This window comes from Diabrotica virgifera, chromosome 3 (assembly GCF_917563875.1).
Source record: "Diabrotica virgifera virgifera chromosome 3, PGI_DIABVI_V3a".
NCBI classification, from domain to species: Eukaryota; Metazoa; Arthropoda; class Insecta; order Coleoptera; family Chrysomelidae; genus Diabrotica; species Diabrotica virgifera.
Window position 1 is genome coordinate 222400225 of NC_065445.1, and position 17887 is coordinate 222418111.

The 17887-nt window shown below is 33.2% G+C and overlaps 1 protein-coding gene across 2 annotated transcripts in view; it reads right to left on the bottom strand.

Moving 5' to 3' along the window:
* Positions 1-242: 242 nt before the first annotated feature.
* LOC114330005 (retinol-binding protein pinta) overlaps positions 243-17887 on the bottom strand; it is a 51952-nt gene continuing 34307 nt past the window's right edge. For both annotated transcript variants that reach the window (XM_028279297.2, XM_050645864.1), the window contains exon 3: positions 243-1778. In XM_028279297.2, the coding sequence (XP_028135098.2) occupies positions 1082-1778 (697 nt within the window). In that variant the 3' untranslated portion in view covers positions 243-1081. The remainder of the gene's footprint in view (positions 1779-17887) is intronic.

Consider the following 17887-nt stretch of genomic DNA (forward strand, 5'->3'; position numbering starts at 1 on the left):
TAGTGATATTTGTAGATAATTTTAACTACTTTAATTTCTGCGGAAAAAAGCGGAAAGAAGCTGAAATATTTCGATTTTCTCACGATTTTTTCAATGTTCCGGCAAGAAATTTTGTCCGCATACGTCATATTCGGATTCAGCAGCCCAAAATCCATATATAATGAAAGAAATCAGAACTACCCCAAAAACTTTCCCACTAGGGAGCTCTTAGAGTACAAATTGACTGGAATCAATAATAGAAATAAAAAACCAAACGCCAGTTTATTTAAATGCTTAAAAAATACATAGGGTAGGTGGGGGCAAAATTACGCACGGGGCAAAGGTACGCACTTACATTTTTCAGTAATTTCTTATATGTTGGCGAGAACATCTTGTGGCATATGTTTGTACTACTCAGTAGCATTGGATGAAAAACTTTGGCGCAATCAGGGCGAACACAAAAAAAAATGAGGTAAAAATTATTTTTGTACCTTTTGATCTAATTTTTCTTAAAAATTGATTGATTCTAATTCTTAATCTTTCAAATTCAGATTATTATTGGTTAGGCAAGTTGAAAGTTTATTGTTAGAAGTCTTCTTCTACATGACCGTTTGAAGTTCATATGTGCATAGTTTCATATTGAGGTTAGATATATTATTGGTTGCCGGATGGGGCAAAAGTACTCACACAAACGGGGCAAAGGTACGCACCGCGAACGTTGAAATGGGGCAAACGTTCGCAGTGCGTACCTTTGCCCCACATGAGGTAGACTTGGCAAATGCATGTTTCAAGTCAATCTTCACAGTGAATGTGATGTTCAGCTTGATATTCTATCAGCTAATTTTGTCTCAATTGCAAAATGTCTTAAATCCGCAAAAGTACGCATGTGTGTACTTTTGCCCCATTGGGTGGAACAAAGGTACGCATTTACACTTTTTTTGCCTAATATGATTACAAAATGTATCAATTTCACTTTCATCTATATTCTGTGCCAATTCAAGCATTAGGAGATTCACTAGAGATGAAAATTTAGAAAATGCATACCTTTGCTCCCACCTACCCTAATTATTTTGTATAAATAAAAAACGGTTTATGTCAAAAATTAATCAGCTCTATATTTTTCATCTTCTAGTAGCCAGTCCCTTTTATTTACTAATTTTTCGTACCAATAGTTTATCAAATCTTCCAATTTTCCATCATTTCCACCATACTCTTCAGGTAAAATTTCTTTATCAACTATCTGATGAAGGCTCTCGATACCTTTAGTATGCACTCTGGTGCACCTCTTCATTTTCTCGCTCATGAAGCTTTTAAAAATATTTAAGATTACATTTAGGTAAGTCGGTGAATTAATAAAATCATAATTCTTGGAGGTAGTATGGTAATTTCCCCAAGCTGTAACGGATCTTTTGACAATACCAGGTGTTAGTTGTTTTGCATGGTACGCCGTTACTCCGTTCATATCGAATATGGATATGGCTCCGTATATATGAGCCATCTCAAATTCAAATAATGCAGCAATATCCAGAATCATGTGGTCTACCTTAAACACGTTTTCTTGGGAATGTTTCTTGGGATCATGTGCAGCTGTTCTAATCAGAAAAACAACTTGATTCTTATAGAGTTTCCTTAATGGAATAAATACTCCGACTTTGATGATTTCAGCTAGTTCTGGATTGGTGGGATCCCGATCTGTAAACCATTTTGCATTGTCTCGTCGTAAGTTGTAATAGTTGATGATTTTTGTTTTTGCTTCTTCTATGTTGAATTTGGATTGTCGCAAAAATGGCAAAATATACCTGAAACAAATAAACATATTATAATTATAAAATAGAAAATATTTTAATTTTAAGTATCTTGTGGCATAAGTACACACATAAAGGACCCCGCAGAAACCTTATGGGAAATGACTCTCTGTCAAATGTTCTGAAACTTTGGGTTCTGGTAGTCCTGATCCTTTGGAGTGAATACATAAGAGCATTGTTTAAGGACAACAGAAATAACATTGTCCAGGTAAATGGTGAAACGGGACCTGAAATCCTAAAATGTGAAGTAGAAATGGCACTTAGAAATTCCATAACTGGAAAGGCAAATGGACCCGATGAGGTTTCTACTGAATTACTAAGGGCCGGTTGTTCGAACGCTAATCAACAATGATCACTATCAAATATTTAATTACTGTCACCAACTGTCAACGTCAACTTTGATTGGGTTGCTGAAAACATAATTGATTATAATCATGAGATTAGTTAATCAATTAACATAACAATTATTAACATAATTGATTAACTAATTTCATAATTGTAATCCATAATTATGTTTTCATCAACCCAAACAAAGTTGACATTGACAGTTGGTGAGAGTAATTAAATATTTGATAATGGTCGTTTTTGATTAGCGTTCGAACAACCGGCCCTTAAGCTCTTGAATGATGAATCAATAGGTATAATATTGCACTTATTTAACACAGTATACAATACTGGTATTATTATACCTCAAGAGTGGCTGCTGTCTACACTCGTTACACTGCCAAACAAGTCCAATGCAAAAGAATGTTCAGAACATCGAACAATATCTTTAATGAGCCATATACTAAAGATGTTTCTAAAAATCATCCACAACCGAGTTTATCAAAAGTTGGAGTCAGATATTAGTAATACACAGATGGGGTTCAGAAAAGGACTAGGTACTCGAGAAGCTCTCTTCGGTTTGAATGTTCTTACACAAAGATGCTTAGACGTTAATCAAGAAGTACATGCATGTTTTATCGATTTTGAAAAAGCGTTTGACAGAGTACGCCACGATAGGCTAAGAGACATTATTGAAAGGAAAGACATAGATAATAAAGATCTGCGAATAATTCTCAACTTATATTGGAATCAGAAAGCTAACATCAAAATAGAAAATGAGATATCAAAAGCAATAGAAATACGTAGAGGACTAAGACAGGGATGCATTTTGTCACCACTTCTATTTAATGTATATAGTGAAAGCATCTGTCAGGAAGTCCTTTTGCAAGCAAATGAAGGAATCGTAATCAATGGAGAGGTTGTAAATAATATTCGATACGTGGACGACACTGTACTAGTTGCAAGAACAGTAGAAGAATTACAACGATTACTTACAAACATAAATATTGCTTGCAACAATTATGGCATAAACATTAATATCAAAAAAACCAAGTATATGGTCTTCAGTAAAATCATGACACAACCAGCACATATTATTATAAACGGCATTCAAATTGAAAAAGTATCAAGTTACAAATACTTGGGAACTTTAATAAACGAAACTGAAGACCAAAACAATGAAATAAAAAGACGTATCGAAATTGCCAGGGCCACCTTCATAAAGATGAGAAAATTCTTCTGCAACAGAGATATAAGCATCCCTCTACGATTAAAAATGCTAAGAGGCTACGTATTTAACACGCTATTATACGGTGTAGAGGCCTGGACTCTCAAACAGAACAACATAAAAAATATTGAAAGTTTCGAGATGTGGTGCTACCGTCGAATGCTAAAGATAAGTTGGGTTGAAAGAATCACAAATCTTGAAGTAATACGAAGGATAGGAAGAGGCCCAGAAATTTTGTTAACGATAAAACGAAGAAAACTCGAGTATTTTGGTCACCTGATGAGAGGTCATAAATACGCATTACTTCAAAATATTATGCAAGGAAAAATAGAAAGAAAACGGAATCCAGGCCGTAGAAGAATGTCGTGATTGCGGAATTTGAGAGAGTGGTTTGGCTGCACCACTAATGAACTTTTTAGGTCAGCTGTAAACAAAGTCAGGGTAGCCTTGATGATGTCCAGTCTCCGATGGGAGTGGCACAAGAAGAAGAAGAAGAAGTCCTTGATGTGTAGAACAAATGACTCAATGAGCGCGTTGCTCCAAAAAATCATGGTTTTAAGATATAAGCCTCTGAAGTTATAAGTACAGTGAGGACGTTTGAGTGGGACTAAATTAATTTTCTCGAGAACCCAAAATCCACGAGGAAAATAAAATTCCTGTAGCTGGCTGTATACCATAAATCACAAAAAATACAAGATCCTTTGTAAAAGGTATATTTAAAATACCCCAATAAGGGTTACATCACAAAACAAAACGTTTTCGGATTAATAAGTAATCCATCATCAGTGTTAAGCCCTAAAATAGTAAGTATAACCTAATTAATAATAGAAAATGTGATAAAAGTTGACTAAGGTTAAGAATTGACACAGGCCATACTTACAATAGCATGCATGCGTGAGCCACCAAAAAGTTATGGGTGAAAACCCTTTGAAAGTTGTAAGATGTTAAATGATACTACATATTATTGATAATGATGATCGATGTTGCAAATATTCCTGGATATAACCCAGGGCAACACAGGACTCTAACCCACGTGGATATGATTTGCAAGGAATGAACCTTACATATTGAAAATTGAGTGTCAACTGAACTGACAGGTAAAAGAACTTCAGAAATATATCAGTGACAGATTAGATTATCAATGCAACGTTATGAACTATTTTGTTACTTCAGCCAATGAAATTTAAAGTTTATGTCGATGTTAAAATAAAACATTATCAAATATCCATATATTGGTGTTAAAATTATATAAAATTATATAGTTAAAGTTGTGTAATATTTGACGATTAAACGGATTAAACATATGAATATGTCAATAATTGATAAATAGGTACTACGAGTTATGCAGTCAGCAACACATTAATCTTGTAATGGTGATATACTTAGAATTTTTTTTTTGAAAGGCCTATTACGCAATGCGTCTAGGATATCAGAATTTGTTTAATATGTACAAAATGTACAATTCTAAGATAATGATTAAGGTGTGAGTGTTTTGGTGACTGATAATTTGATCTAAGTTGTTGAGTACAGATGAACTTGAAAAATTAGAAAGTGATGGTATATTTCGTTTGGCTGAAGAAATTTTGTAGTTATGTGCGAAAGAGAATGATCCTAAAAACACTTGATAAGACTGATAACCCAAGAGACTCAACCACAGACCGACCCAAAACGAATGGATGAATAATGAAGAAGGGTGTAGGATCAGGGTGGGAGGATGTGGAGATAAACAATGTAATAAATAAAACGAATAATGTAGAAGTCTGTCTAAATTACTGTAGAAGTGAAAAATAAGAATATGGAATGATAAAATGTAAATAAAATGTATTGAGAGTTTGAAGTAGGATGTTGGGTATAGAAAATTTGTATAGAAATAAAATAGGTTGGATGATAGTGAAAGTCTGATGATAAACATAAGATGAGAGTATATACAGCGTGTCTACTTAAGTTGGAAACATATGGGAAACTTTTTTATTATTAATTTTACGAAAAAAAGTTATTCTTTATAAAAAGTTCTGCATGCCCCAAAACCTAAGATTCAATCATCAGATATCAAATTTTCTCAATATTATACGAGGTATGTCAAAAAATATGAATTTCGGTCAAGGGTTAAGTACCTTTATTTCTCTCAATATCGAAAATTCTTATGATAAAAAGTTGTTTTGAATTAAAAACTAAGATCAAATATGCAATTACATGCTTTTAATTGAAAAAAAAAAAATTTCTCAAATTTATGGATACCCAACATCGTTTTTAATTATTACAAATATGATAACTCGTTTATTATTCATTTTACGAAAAAAAGTTAAGTTCTTCATAAAAAGCTTTGCATGGCCTAAACTCTAAGACACAGCCATGATATATCAACTTTTATTAATTTTATACCAGGTGTGTCAAAAAATATGAAATTCGCTCAAGATCATAGTACCTTTATATTTCACAATATTTCAATTAGAAGGATGTAATTGCATATTGAAACATAGTTTTTAATTCTAAACAACTTTTTTAATAATCGTTTTCAATATTGTGAAAAATAAAGGTACTTTACTCTTGAGTGAAATTCATATTTTTTGACATACCTCGTATAAAATTAATAAAATGTGACATCTGATGGTTGCATTTTCGGTATTAAGACATACAGAGCTTTTTATAATGAATACCTTTTTATCGTAAAAGTAATAATAAAAGAGTTATCGTATGTGTAATAAATAAAAACAAAGTTAGTATCAATAAATTTAAGAAAAATTTGGAAAATATTTTTTTCTAATTAGAAGCATGTAATTGCATATTTGATCTTAGTTTTTATTTCCAAACAACTTTTCATAATAGGAATTTTCGATATTGAGAGAAATAAAGGTACTTTACTCTTGAACGAAGTTCATATTTTTTGACATACCTCGAATAATATTGACAAAATTTGATATCTGATGATTGAATTTTAGGTTTTAGAGCATGCAGAACTTTTTATAAAGAATAACTTTTTTTCGTAAAATGAATAACAAAAAAGTTTCCCATATGTTTCCAACTTAAGTAGACACGCTGTAGATGATATGTGTTATGAAAAAGTTGTCGGTGTAGAAGTTGAAAATCTCGATTAAAAGAAACATGGCGATTAACACAATTAGGACTTTTCGGCTTCTCTTTAACTATTTCTAAGTCCTCATACAGGTCCAATCTTAGGAAGTTTTTTTGAGAGATGTTATGTAACAATGAGATGTCTTCTGGGATGTTGAGAGTATGTTTATTTTGTATGAGATGTTGTGAGAAAGTTGAAGTGTTCTCTCTTTTAGTATGTTCTAAAGAACGAGAAGCTAGTGATCTACAAGTTCTACTACCTATATATTATGTAGCATCACAATTGGAGCATTGTAATCTATAGACTCCACTACGATTCATATAGTTAATAGGGTCTTTAGAATTGGTAAGACACTGTCCTAGATTATTTGATACTTTAAAAGAAATGTGAGTGTTATCAACTGCTCTTTTAAGAAGGTATCTGATATCACCGGAAAGACGTTCATGATGATACGGTAGGGAAGCATAGATGGGTTTAATGGTCAAGTCTCTGGGGAAAGCAGTCTCTCTCAAGACTCTAAGGTGTCTTTTTTGGATGAGTTTGTTTATAAGATTAGGGTCGTAACCGTTGTTAAATGCTATTTGACGGAGAATATTGAGTTCTTTATTATAGTTAGATGGAGATAATGGAATTGTCTCTAGTCGGTGCACATAACTGTGAAAGGCTGCATATTTATGTGACATTGGGTGATGAGAGGATAACGGTATGACATGATCAGTCTGTGTAGGTTTCCTATAGATACTGAAATCGAAATGGTCGTTTAATCTGGAAATGGTAAGGTCAAGAAAATTAATTAATTGGGAAGACTCTAGTTCCATAGTGAACTTGATGTTTGGGTGAATTTGATTAATTTTAGAAAGTAATAGATCAGCTGATTCAGAATTACCTGAAATAAGGACTAAAATGTCGTCAACATATCGAAACCAATGTAGTATTTCAGGGATTTTTATGATAAGTGTGGATTCTAAATGATCCATAAAAATATCAGCTAGAAGAGGAGACAAACAACTGCCCATAGCTAGGCCATCAGGTTGTCTGTAAAAAGTATTATTAAATACAAAGAAGTCTTGAGCTACATAGACAAAATTGTAGTAATTGAATAATGGAATTGGTGGTAGAAATAGTGATAGAGTTGGCTCTTAGAAGAGAGTGTACCAGATTAATAGTTTCTTGTTTAGGAACAGAAGTGAAAAGGTTGCTAACATCGAATGAAAGCATAGTAATGTTGGGACGAAGATTTATTTGTTGGAGATTGTTGACAAGATGACTAGTATTTTTGACTGAAAAACGAGGGGTGAAGTTCGTCAAATTGTTGATGAGGTTCAAAATGAATTTTGAGAGAATAGAGACTGGAGTCTTTATGAAACTAACAACTGGACGAATGGGGATGCCCTCTTTATGTATCTTAGGTAAACCGTACAGTCTGGGTGTCAGCGGATTGCTTGATATTTTATAGTAAAGAGCAAACTGTTCTGAAAAGAATTCTGCAAAAAGTTTCAGGTTGTCTTTAAGTTTGTTCATGAACTTTTTCGAAGGGTCTTCAGTTTTATTCTATCTTTTTGTCTTCTATTTTTTTTTCTCGAGAACGGGTGACTCTGGAAATAAATTAAGAATCAGATCGATTTTTATTTTTAAATTATAATTTTTTGGCATATATATCATACTAGTGACATCATCCATCTGGGCGTGATGACACAATCGATGATTTTTTTTAAATAAGAATAGGGGTCGTGTGATAGCTCATTTGAAAGTTTATTAAACTCTCTGTTCATTAATATAAACTCTAATATAATTATTTATACAGGACGCCCAAATTTATTTTATTAAATTGATTGAGACAAAAAGAAGAATGTATATAATTTATTTAATTCGAAGTACATTTTACTGTTGTCCGAAAACAGGAAAAAATGTTTATATGATAAATAAATATTGTTTTTCGCTTAAATTCAATATTAAAGCTGCCACCCACATGCCTCTTAGCAGTTTGAATATTTAATTTAAGCGAAAAGTAATGTTTTTTTTTCAAATTAACATTTTTTTCTGTTTTCTGACAGCAGTAAAACGTATTTCGAATTAAATAAATTATATACATTCTTCTTTTTGTCTCAACTAATTTCATTCAAAAATTTTTTTGGGCACCCTGTATAAATAATTATGTTAATATCTATATCAGTGAATAGAGAATTGAATAACCTTTCAAATGAGCTGTCACACGACCTCTATCCTTATTTGAAAAAATCATCGATTGCGTCATCACGCCCAGATGGATGACGTCACTAGTATGATATATATGCTAAAAAATTATAACTTAAAAATAAAAATTGACCTGATTCATAATTTATCTCCAGATTCGCCCATTCTCGAGAAAATGAATTTATTCCAAATCAAAAGTCCTCACTGTACCTGTACCTATAACTTCAGAGGCTTATATCTTGAAACCATGATTTTTTGGAGCTACGTGCCAATTGAGTCTTTTGTTCTACAAATCAAGGACTACCAGAATCCAAAGTTTCAGAGCATTTGACAGAGAGCCATTTCCCATAAGGTTTCTGCGGGGTCCTTTCGTATAGTGATAAAACGCTTAGTGAACTGCGCTGTAACAAAAAGTATCGCAGATAACCTGTAAATTTAAATCGTTGTCGACATATACTTCATATTTCTTCGTTAGAGGCCGCGCTAGTAAAGCACGACAAGCTGATGGAAATATTAACCAATATTCTAATAGACACCTATGATTTAAGAATTATCAGCAGTCTGTATTGGAATCAAACATCGTCTATTCGGACAGAGGCAGGAGAATCCGACGATATCAAAATCAAACGTGGTGTCTGTCAGAGATGTATACCATCACCACTGCTGTTTTAACATAATATACTCTGAGGAAATATGTATTTTAAAAGCCGAAATTCGAATTAACGGAGAAGGTATCAATAACATAAAATACGCAGACGACACGGTGGTATTCGTTGACAGTTCTGAAGCCCTCCAGGAGTTAATGAATAGAATCACAGAGATAAGGCAGAGATAGGACTTTTAATAGATACTAAGAAAATAAAATGTTTGATGATCTGTAAAAAGGAACAGGAGTTTGGACGAATCAGTGTGAACTGTCAACAAATAGAAAGAGTAAAAACATACACCTATCTTGGTACGAACATCAATAAAAATTGGGACCATTCCCTAGAAATCAAATGTAGGATAGAGAAAACAAGATCTGCATTTCAAAAAATGGTTAAGCTATTCAAATGCCATGATATATCAATACCCATAAAAATCAGGTTACTACGATGTTATATCTTTCCAATACTGTTTTACGTAGTTGAGTCGTAGACTCTCACAGACGCAACCTGCAAGAATTCTGAAGCTTTCGGAATGTGACTTTATTCTAGAATCTCAAAGATATCGTGAAACGACCACGTTACTAATCAGTAAAGCTCGGATTATAGGCAAAATACCTTTTTTTGCCTATTTTGCCTATTATAATATTGTTTTTTGCACTTTTTGCCTTTTTTCGTAAATTCCGCCTATTTGTGCCTTTTTTAAAATTTCATGGTACTACCCATGATATTATTCTATTACTATCTCCGTTTAGCGAACAGACGGAGTAATCAAGTGAATAAATCATAATATTTCTTCAAAATACCTTAACGCACGGCCTTGTACACAATACCGATAACACCAATTACCGAATACCTTGTTATCGGTATTGTGTAGAAGGCCGTGCGTTAAGGTATTTTGAAGAAATATTGTGAGTTATTCACGTGATTACTCCGTCTGTTGGGTAGACGGAGTTTAAACCATTCTATAATACAATTTTGGGTCAATAATAAAATATCAATGGTTTGTTTATATAACAGATTTCTAGGAAAATGTACCTGATCGAGACTTGAGGGTTAACTATTTGGAAATCCCTAAGCTTTATTAGTTTATTATCAGTTGTACAGTCGGCTACTGTATCAGAGTTTAGTCACAAATTGCTATATCCTAGTTTAGTTTTGTTGCGTATACCGAAAAGCAAAGAACACGTTTTAAAACGTTTTAGACATTTGTGTGAAAAGATGACATCTAAATTAAGGCTATGGATCGCACCTTATTCGGAACTTTCTCTAGAAGGAGATGGAGCATTTTGTAAACCATGCGGCAAATCGGTAAGTTTTATTTTTTATCTTTTTTCTCGTCCCACAACATAACTAAATTCTAAAGCGGTTTTCACACAAACATTTGTGTGAAAAGATGACATCTAAATTAAGGCTATGGATCGCACCTTATTCGGAACTTTCTCTAGAAGGAGATGGAGCATTTTGTAAACCATGCGGCAAATCGGTAAGTTTTATTTTTTCTCTTTTTTCTCGTCCCACAACATAACTAAATTCTAAAGCGGTTTTAGAATTCTAATTATTTTTTTTTAAATTCTCAGATTTCAAGTAGAAAAAAGTACTTTATTGACCAGTATTGTGGAACCCCACTTCATAAACCTAATTTGGAAAAATTAAATTCCTCTAAATTAGCCCAAATATCTCTGCGGGATAGTTAAAGCAGTTCAAAAAAAAGGAGGAAGACGCATTTAAATTTGATTTATGCCAGATAATGATTGCATCCAACATTCCTCTATACAAAGTTAATAACCCTAGTTTTAAATTCTTTTTCGAAAAATATCTTAATAAATCCTTACCGGACGAGAGTACATTAAGAAAACATACTGTAGAAAAATGTTATGTGGAATGTATTTCAAAAATTAAGCGGGAGTTAGAGGGCAATTTTTTGTATATTATCGTGGATGAAACGACAGATGTATGCGGCAGGTATATAGCTAATTTAATGATTGGAATTTTGAAAGAAAACTTTGCGAGAAAACCTTATTTAGTTGCCGTTAAAGAATTGGAAAAAACAAACAATTTAACAATAAGTCGATTTATACAAGATAGTTTAACAAACCTCTTTTTACCCAACCCTATACCAGTGAATAAAATAGTTTTAATGCTTTCAGATGCTGCGGCATATATGTTAAAAGCTGCTGTTAATTTAAAGATTTTTTATCCTAATTTAATTCATTGCACTTGTGTAGCCCACGGAGTAAATAGAATTGCTAAAGAAATAAGAAATCTGTTTCCGTTGGTAAATAATTTTATAAATTTTATGAAAAAAGTTTTTGTAAAGGCTCCGTTGAGGGTGCAAATATATAAAGAAAGACTTCCCGGTGTCCCTTTGCCACCTAAACCAGTAATTACAAGGTGGGGAACCTGGCTCGAAGCAGTTTTTTTACTTTGAACACTGCAATGAAATAGAATTAGTTATGCCAGAATTTGATGATGATATTTCCGAAGCCATTCGAGAAGCAAAAAAAAATATTAAAAAATCCCAAATTGAAACAGGAACTCGCTTGTATCAATGACAATTATAAATTAAAAGTTACCACAATTACCTTATTAGAAAAACAGGAGATAAATTTATGTGAGTCAGTAAAATTAATAGATAATTTAAAGACGAAAATTAAATCGGCACATGGAAGTAACGGTAAATTAATTTAAAAAAAAATGAAATATGTTTTCGACAAGAATGAAGGTTTTTCGTTTTTACCTAATGTTGCTAAAGTTTTGAATGGGACATTTTCCGACGAATTACAAATTATGCCAGATTTATTATCCGCTCTGAAATATGCTCCAATTACATCTGTCGATGTCGAACGTTTGTTTTCAATGTACAAATTAATTTTAAGTGATCGAAGACATAGTTTTAAGACCGAAAATATTGAAAAACATTTAGTTGTTTCTATTAATTAGTGCCCTAATTTGTGTCCTTTGAGTGTTTTGTTTGTATTTTAATGTTAAGCAGATGCGAATAGGACACACAGACAATATTATTAGTGTCTGTTTTTAGTTAGTTAGCACAGATCTTTTGTTTGGTAAAGACGAAATACAACGTTCGATCCTTTATCGTGATTTTCATTGTAAAAAACCCTAAACCCTCTTAGATTAATTATTATTAGTAACATACATATATTAGGTGTTCGGCTACCCAATATATTATGTAATAAGTCGTCACCCATCGTGGCGCTTGTACGTTTTAATACAGGGTGTCCAGAAAATCTACCGACAAACGAAGACAGGAGATACCTCAGATAATTTTAAGACATTATAAGCCAATTCATCTAGTCCGAAAATGCTTCCTAAAGGAGCTAGAGCTCTTTGAAGATGGTGTCTTGCAATTAGTTTTTCTTAAATGCCTCCAGAACGCTTCTATTTAGAAAAATGAGAAATGGTACGCATATTTATCTTCCAAAGGTAAATCGATTCCATCTATTGCGTATTTATAGTGCCGGTCATAGGCGTCCGTTTTGGGTAGGGTAACGGTTATTTTATCGGATAACTTTTATGTCTTTAACTTTTAAGTATTTTTTGATACTGGATTATTAAATTGTGAGGTATTCTAGTACTAAAAAGTGCTCTTGCTTTATGTCGGTAGGACACACCGTTTTCAAGAAAAATCGATTTGATAATTTCTCGTTTTTTGAATTTTCAAAAAATAAAAAAAAACATTTAAAAAAGCGAAATCTGGTACGTTTATTTATATTCCAGAGATAAATTGATTTTATTAATTGCGAATTTCTAGTACCGGTCATATGCGTCCGTTTTGGGTAGGTCTACACTTGTTATTTTATCGCATAACTTATTTGTGTTTAATTTTTAAGCATTTTTGACTCTAGATTATTAAATTATGAGTTATTCTAGTACTAAAAGTTACACTTGCTATAAGTTGGTAAAATACACCGTCTTTTTTTGAAAATGTTTTTCATTTTTTTTTCAAATTCAAAAAACGAAAAATTTTCTAATTGATTTTTCTGTAAAACGGTGTGTCCTACCGAATTAAAACAAGAGTAACTTTTAGTACTAGAATACCTCAGAATTTAATATTCTAGTATCAAAAATGCTTAAAAGTTAAAGCCGAAAAAAGTATGCTATAAAATAACCGCTGCCCTACCCAAAACGGACGCCTATGACCGGTACTAGAAATTGGCAATATATGGAATCGATTTATCTCTGCAAATAAATATGCGTACCAATTTTCGTTTTTCTAAATAGAAGCGTTCTGGAGGTATTTAAGAAAAACTAATTACAAGACGCCATCTTCAAAGAGCTGTAGCTCCCTTAGGAAGCATTTTAGGACTAGATGAATTGGGTTAAAATGTCTTAAAATTATCTGAGGAATCTCCTGTCTTCGTTTGTCGGTAGAGTTTCTGGACACCCTGTATATAAATATTTATCTTAAACCATCCCATCTAACGAACCTGTTTATCGTACAGAAAATGAAACTGAAACTGGTAGTATCAGTGACTGCAAAAAAATAATACTTAACATATTTTATTACATATAGCTAAAAGTTTATTTATATTACCGCTGGCTACCATGTGCACATTGGACAATGGACTGAATGGACTCTAATATTTACTATTTATTATTTTATCGATTTTTAATTATGACTACATAAATAGATACGTACTAAAATTTTATAGCACTAAAATCATATTGTTAACCAATTATGGGATATATGAAGCTCTTTCACATTTAAAAATCATTTGGGGATCCTTCGTAAACACGGAATAGGCATTTTTCATAAGTCTATAATCCTTAAGTAATTCCATAATCGATAACATAAAATGCATACAAAAGAACATAAACATATCAAAATCAGTATATTTAGGGCTAGATTTGGCTACTCGTGGATTTTTGGGGTCGCTGAAAATGAATACGTCATCCGAACCGACCCCCCAAGGCACCTCCTGTCCAGGGTTACTGCTAAGGCACGTCAACTTCTGGAGTATCGATTTTTGGCACTAAATTGATGCAAACAGACCACCCGTGAGTTCTTGGTGTCGCTAACATAAATACCTTATCAGAACCAACCCCCGGAGCACCTGGTGCTAACCTGGTTTTCGGCACTAAATTTATGTATAGTATATTAAGTATGGAGAACGGTAAGGGTTTTATACCGATCGAAGACAATTGTTTGGAGGAGGAGCGGATCGACGACTCCAATTATTGTCTGAGATCGGTTACCCTTAACGTTCGAGATGCTTATAACGTTTTTGTACGATTGATACCATTATAAATTATAAAATTAAACATTTTCGTCATATTGACTAGTTTCATCCATTTTATCAAGATAGATATTTTGGTTGTTAGGTAGTAACTAGGGTGCATAACAACAATGGAGAATTGAGTTTTTATTTAGTTGTCAATAATTTTAAGTACAATTTTGATTATTATAAATTAAAATATGAGCGAAAGTGAATTTGAAGAAATTGAACGGGCTTGGGAAGAAGGGTGTTCCGCAATTATTCCCGAAAAATTCAAAATCCGTTATCAAACTACCTACCAAAGTTTTAAAAAATGGTGCAAAAAAGGCAAGAATTTAAGAATCGAAGAAAAGACTCTATTGGCATATTTCGTTCAAAGACATAAGCAGTTGAAAGCTCCTGGAAGCCTCTGGGCAGAATATTCAATGATTAAATCCACCGTTTTTCTTTATGATGGCATTGATATTTCCAAGTTTTCAACTTTGATCGCGTATTTGAAGAGAAAAAATGTTGGCTATAGGCCTAAGAAGTTTCAATATTGGACTTGTTTGTGAGACCTGTTTGTAAACACACGTTTTATAATTTACGGTCGATTTAAACAAATTACCGCTAAATAAAAGCCTTTTAATAGTTAAGTTTTACTAGTGCAGTGACATAAAATACCAAGAACAGCAACTGTGAGTAAATTTTTAATATTAACTGCATCCAGACGATTTTTGTTAGGCTGATTGAGGTTAGATATCAGATACACAAGACTGAAAAGTAATTAGCTAGTAAAAACTCGCCTAGCGAAATAAAGAATTTTTAACAACAAAAGGCAGGGTCGGCCTGGGAAAAATGTTTTGGACAATAATTATATTTAACAAAATAACTTAGCAAATTTGAATATTTTAAATAAAATGTCACAACCAACATTTACAAATCAATCTTCATCCACCAACACTCACCCAGATAATAATTTAAATAATATGAATACCTCCAACACATCTTATGCAAGCACTGTCTCAAAAAATATCTACAAGTATCCTAACAAAGACCAGGCACTTATCTTCGGCTCCATTCAGGGAGCAAAACTTCAAGATTATCTTCTCCAATTGGGACCTCTGGTAAAACCAATAAACATCATTTTCTGTAGCAGAATTTCACACAACAGAATATGTGTTTATCTAACCAATAAATCACTGGTTGATGAGTTTTTAGCTAATCATGGTCAAATTGTTGTCAATAATGAAGTCATCAAAGCAAGACGTCTAATTTCACCAGCAGACAGACTAGTATTATCGAATGTAAGCCCAACGATCCCACACGAAACTCTTGTAACCTTACTGGAAAATATTGGATTAAAATTAGTTTCTCCAATAAACTTTCTTAGAATAGGTGCATCAAATCCAGAATACCAACACATACTCAGCTTCAGAAGACAGGTGTATATCGCTCCTTCCCCAGATATTACCATACCCGAATTCTTAGAAATAACACATGATAATCTATCATATCATATCTTTTTAGCCCTAGACAGTCAACGCTGCTTCACCTGCAAAGTATTGGGTCATGTTGCATCCCAATGCCCTTCGGGCAATATTAACCCACATTCCCAACAAGCATCACAACCCACACATAATGTTCCAATATCTCAACCGGATGAAACATCTCCTAATGACTTAAACTCCCACTCAATAAATAATATTCTACCCGAAAGTTCCTCAGTAGTAGAAAATTGTGCAAAAGTCGCCAATACTGCTTTGATCACATCCAATCTGGTAACAAATCCAGATCACACTGCTCAATCTGAAAATATCCCAACCTCGGACAAAACTACTAAGTCAACAACTTCATCCGCAACAAAACGAACAGCTGAAGATATGACCCCAGCCACTCCAGAAGAACAAATGCCACCCAATACTTCTACCTTCTCTCTGCCCCAAACAGTCGTTCAGAAAAACAAAAAACCCAAATCTAATACATTAGATCAAGAAATAGAACTTACTGAATCTATTATAAATTATATCGACTCCCATTCTCCTCCCTTCATAATCAACAGCCATCAGCTTAAACAGCTCCTAGAAAATACATACGGATCGAGGGATGTTCTTAGCATTGCGGAAGACTTCACAGAAGATATTCCAAAACTAATAGATATGTTAGAAGAACTTCATCCTCACGCAAACACTAAGAAACTAAAAACTCGTGTCACAAGGCTAAAAAAGAAATTACTAAAGCAATCCCAAGATGTAAGTGATACCCAATCTGATATCTCAAATACATCTCAAGATACCCAATAAATACATTCGAGTCATTACTCCAGTGGAACTTAAATGGGTACTATACCCGTTTAAATATGCTACAGCATATCATAGCCCTCCATTCTCTGGACATATTGTGTCTACAAGAAACTCACTTCCGAGACGAAAATGTCCACAAAATGAGGGGATACAATGAATTCGTTAAAAACCGAAATGTACAAGTTGCGAGTGGCGGCGTAGCCATTTACGTCTCAAAGAATCTACAAGCAACACAAATTAGAATAAATACAAACCTAGAAGCGATAGCCGTAAAAATTAAAGCACAATTAAATTACACCATCTGCAACATATACATTCCTCCTGACCATTATTTAATTGAGGATGAACTGGAGTCTCTAGTTAATCAACTTCCAACTCCTTTCATTCTTCTAGGAGATTTTAATGCCCACAATTACTCCTGGGGTTCTCAAAAAACAGACAGAAGGGGACGAATTCTATCAAACATATTCAACACCATGAACATAAGTTTACTGAATGATGGCAGCAATACTAGATTCAATATAGCTACTGGCAATTCTTCTTGCATCGATCTTTCATTATGTAGCCCAACTATTAGTCCTTACCTTGAATGGAGAGTTATGGATGACTTACTAGGCAGTGACCACTTTCCTATAAAATTAACGAATTCAACTATAAAAGACAAAATATCAAACGGAGATAGTATCCATCAGAAATGGAAAATAAAGAAAGCCGACTGGAGCTCTTTCTCAAAAACCATTGAGAATAACATATACAAAATTAATGAGTGGAAGGACGCAAATACAGCAGTAACTCAACTTAACGAAATAATCATAAAAGCCGCTGAATTTTCAATAGGAAAAACAAAACATATCAAGAAATTTAAACCTGTGCCTTGGTGGAATGACGAATGTGCCGAAGCAATACAAAACAGCAAATCTGCTCTAAATAGATGTAGGAGGGAGAAAACCGCAACAAGTATAATTGAATACAAAAAACATAGGGCAAAAGCAAGATATATTACCAACAAAAGTAAAAAAGAGTCATGGAAGAAGTTCGTAGGAAGCATAAACAGAAACACTACAATATCATCGGCATGGAGGAAGATACAAGCTATTTATGGAAACAAAACTTACCATGTCA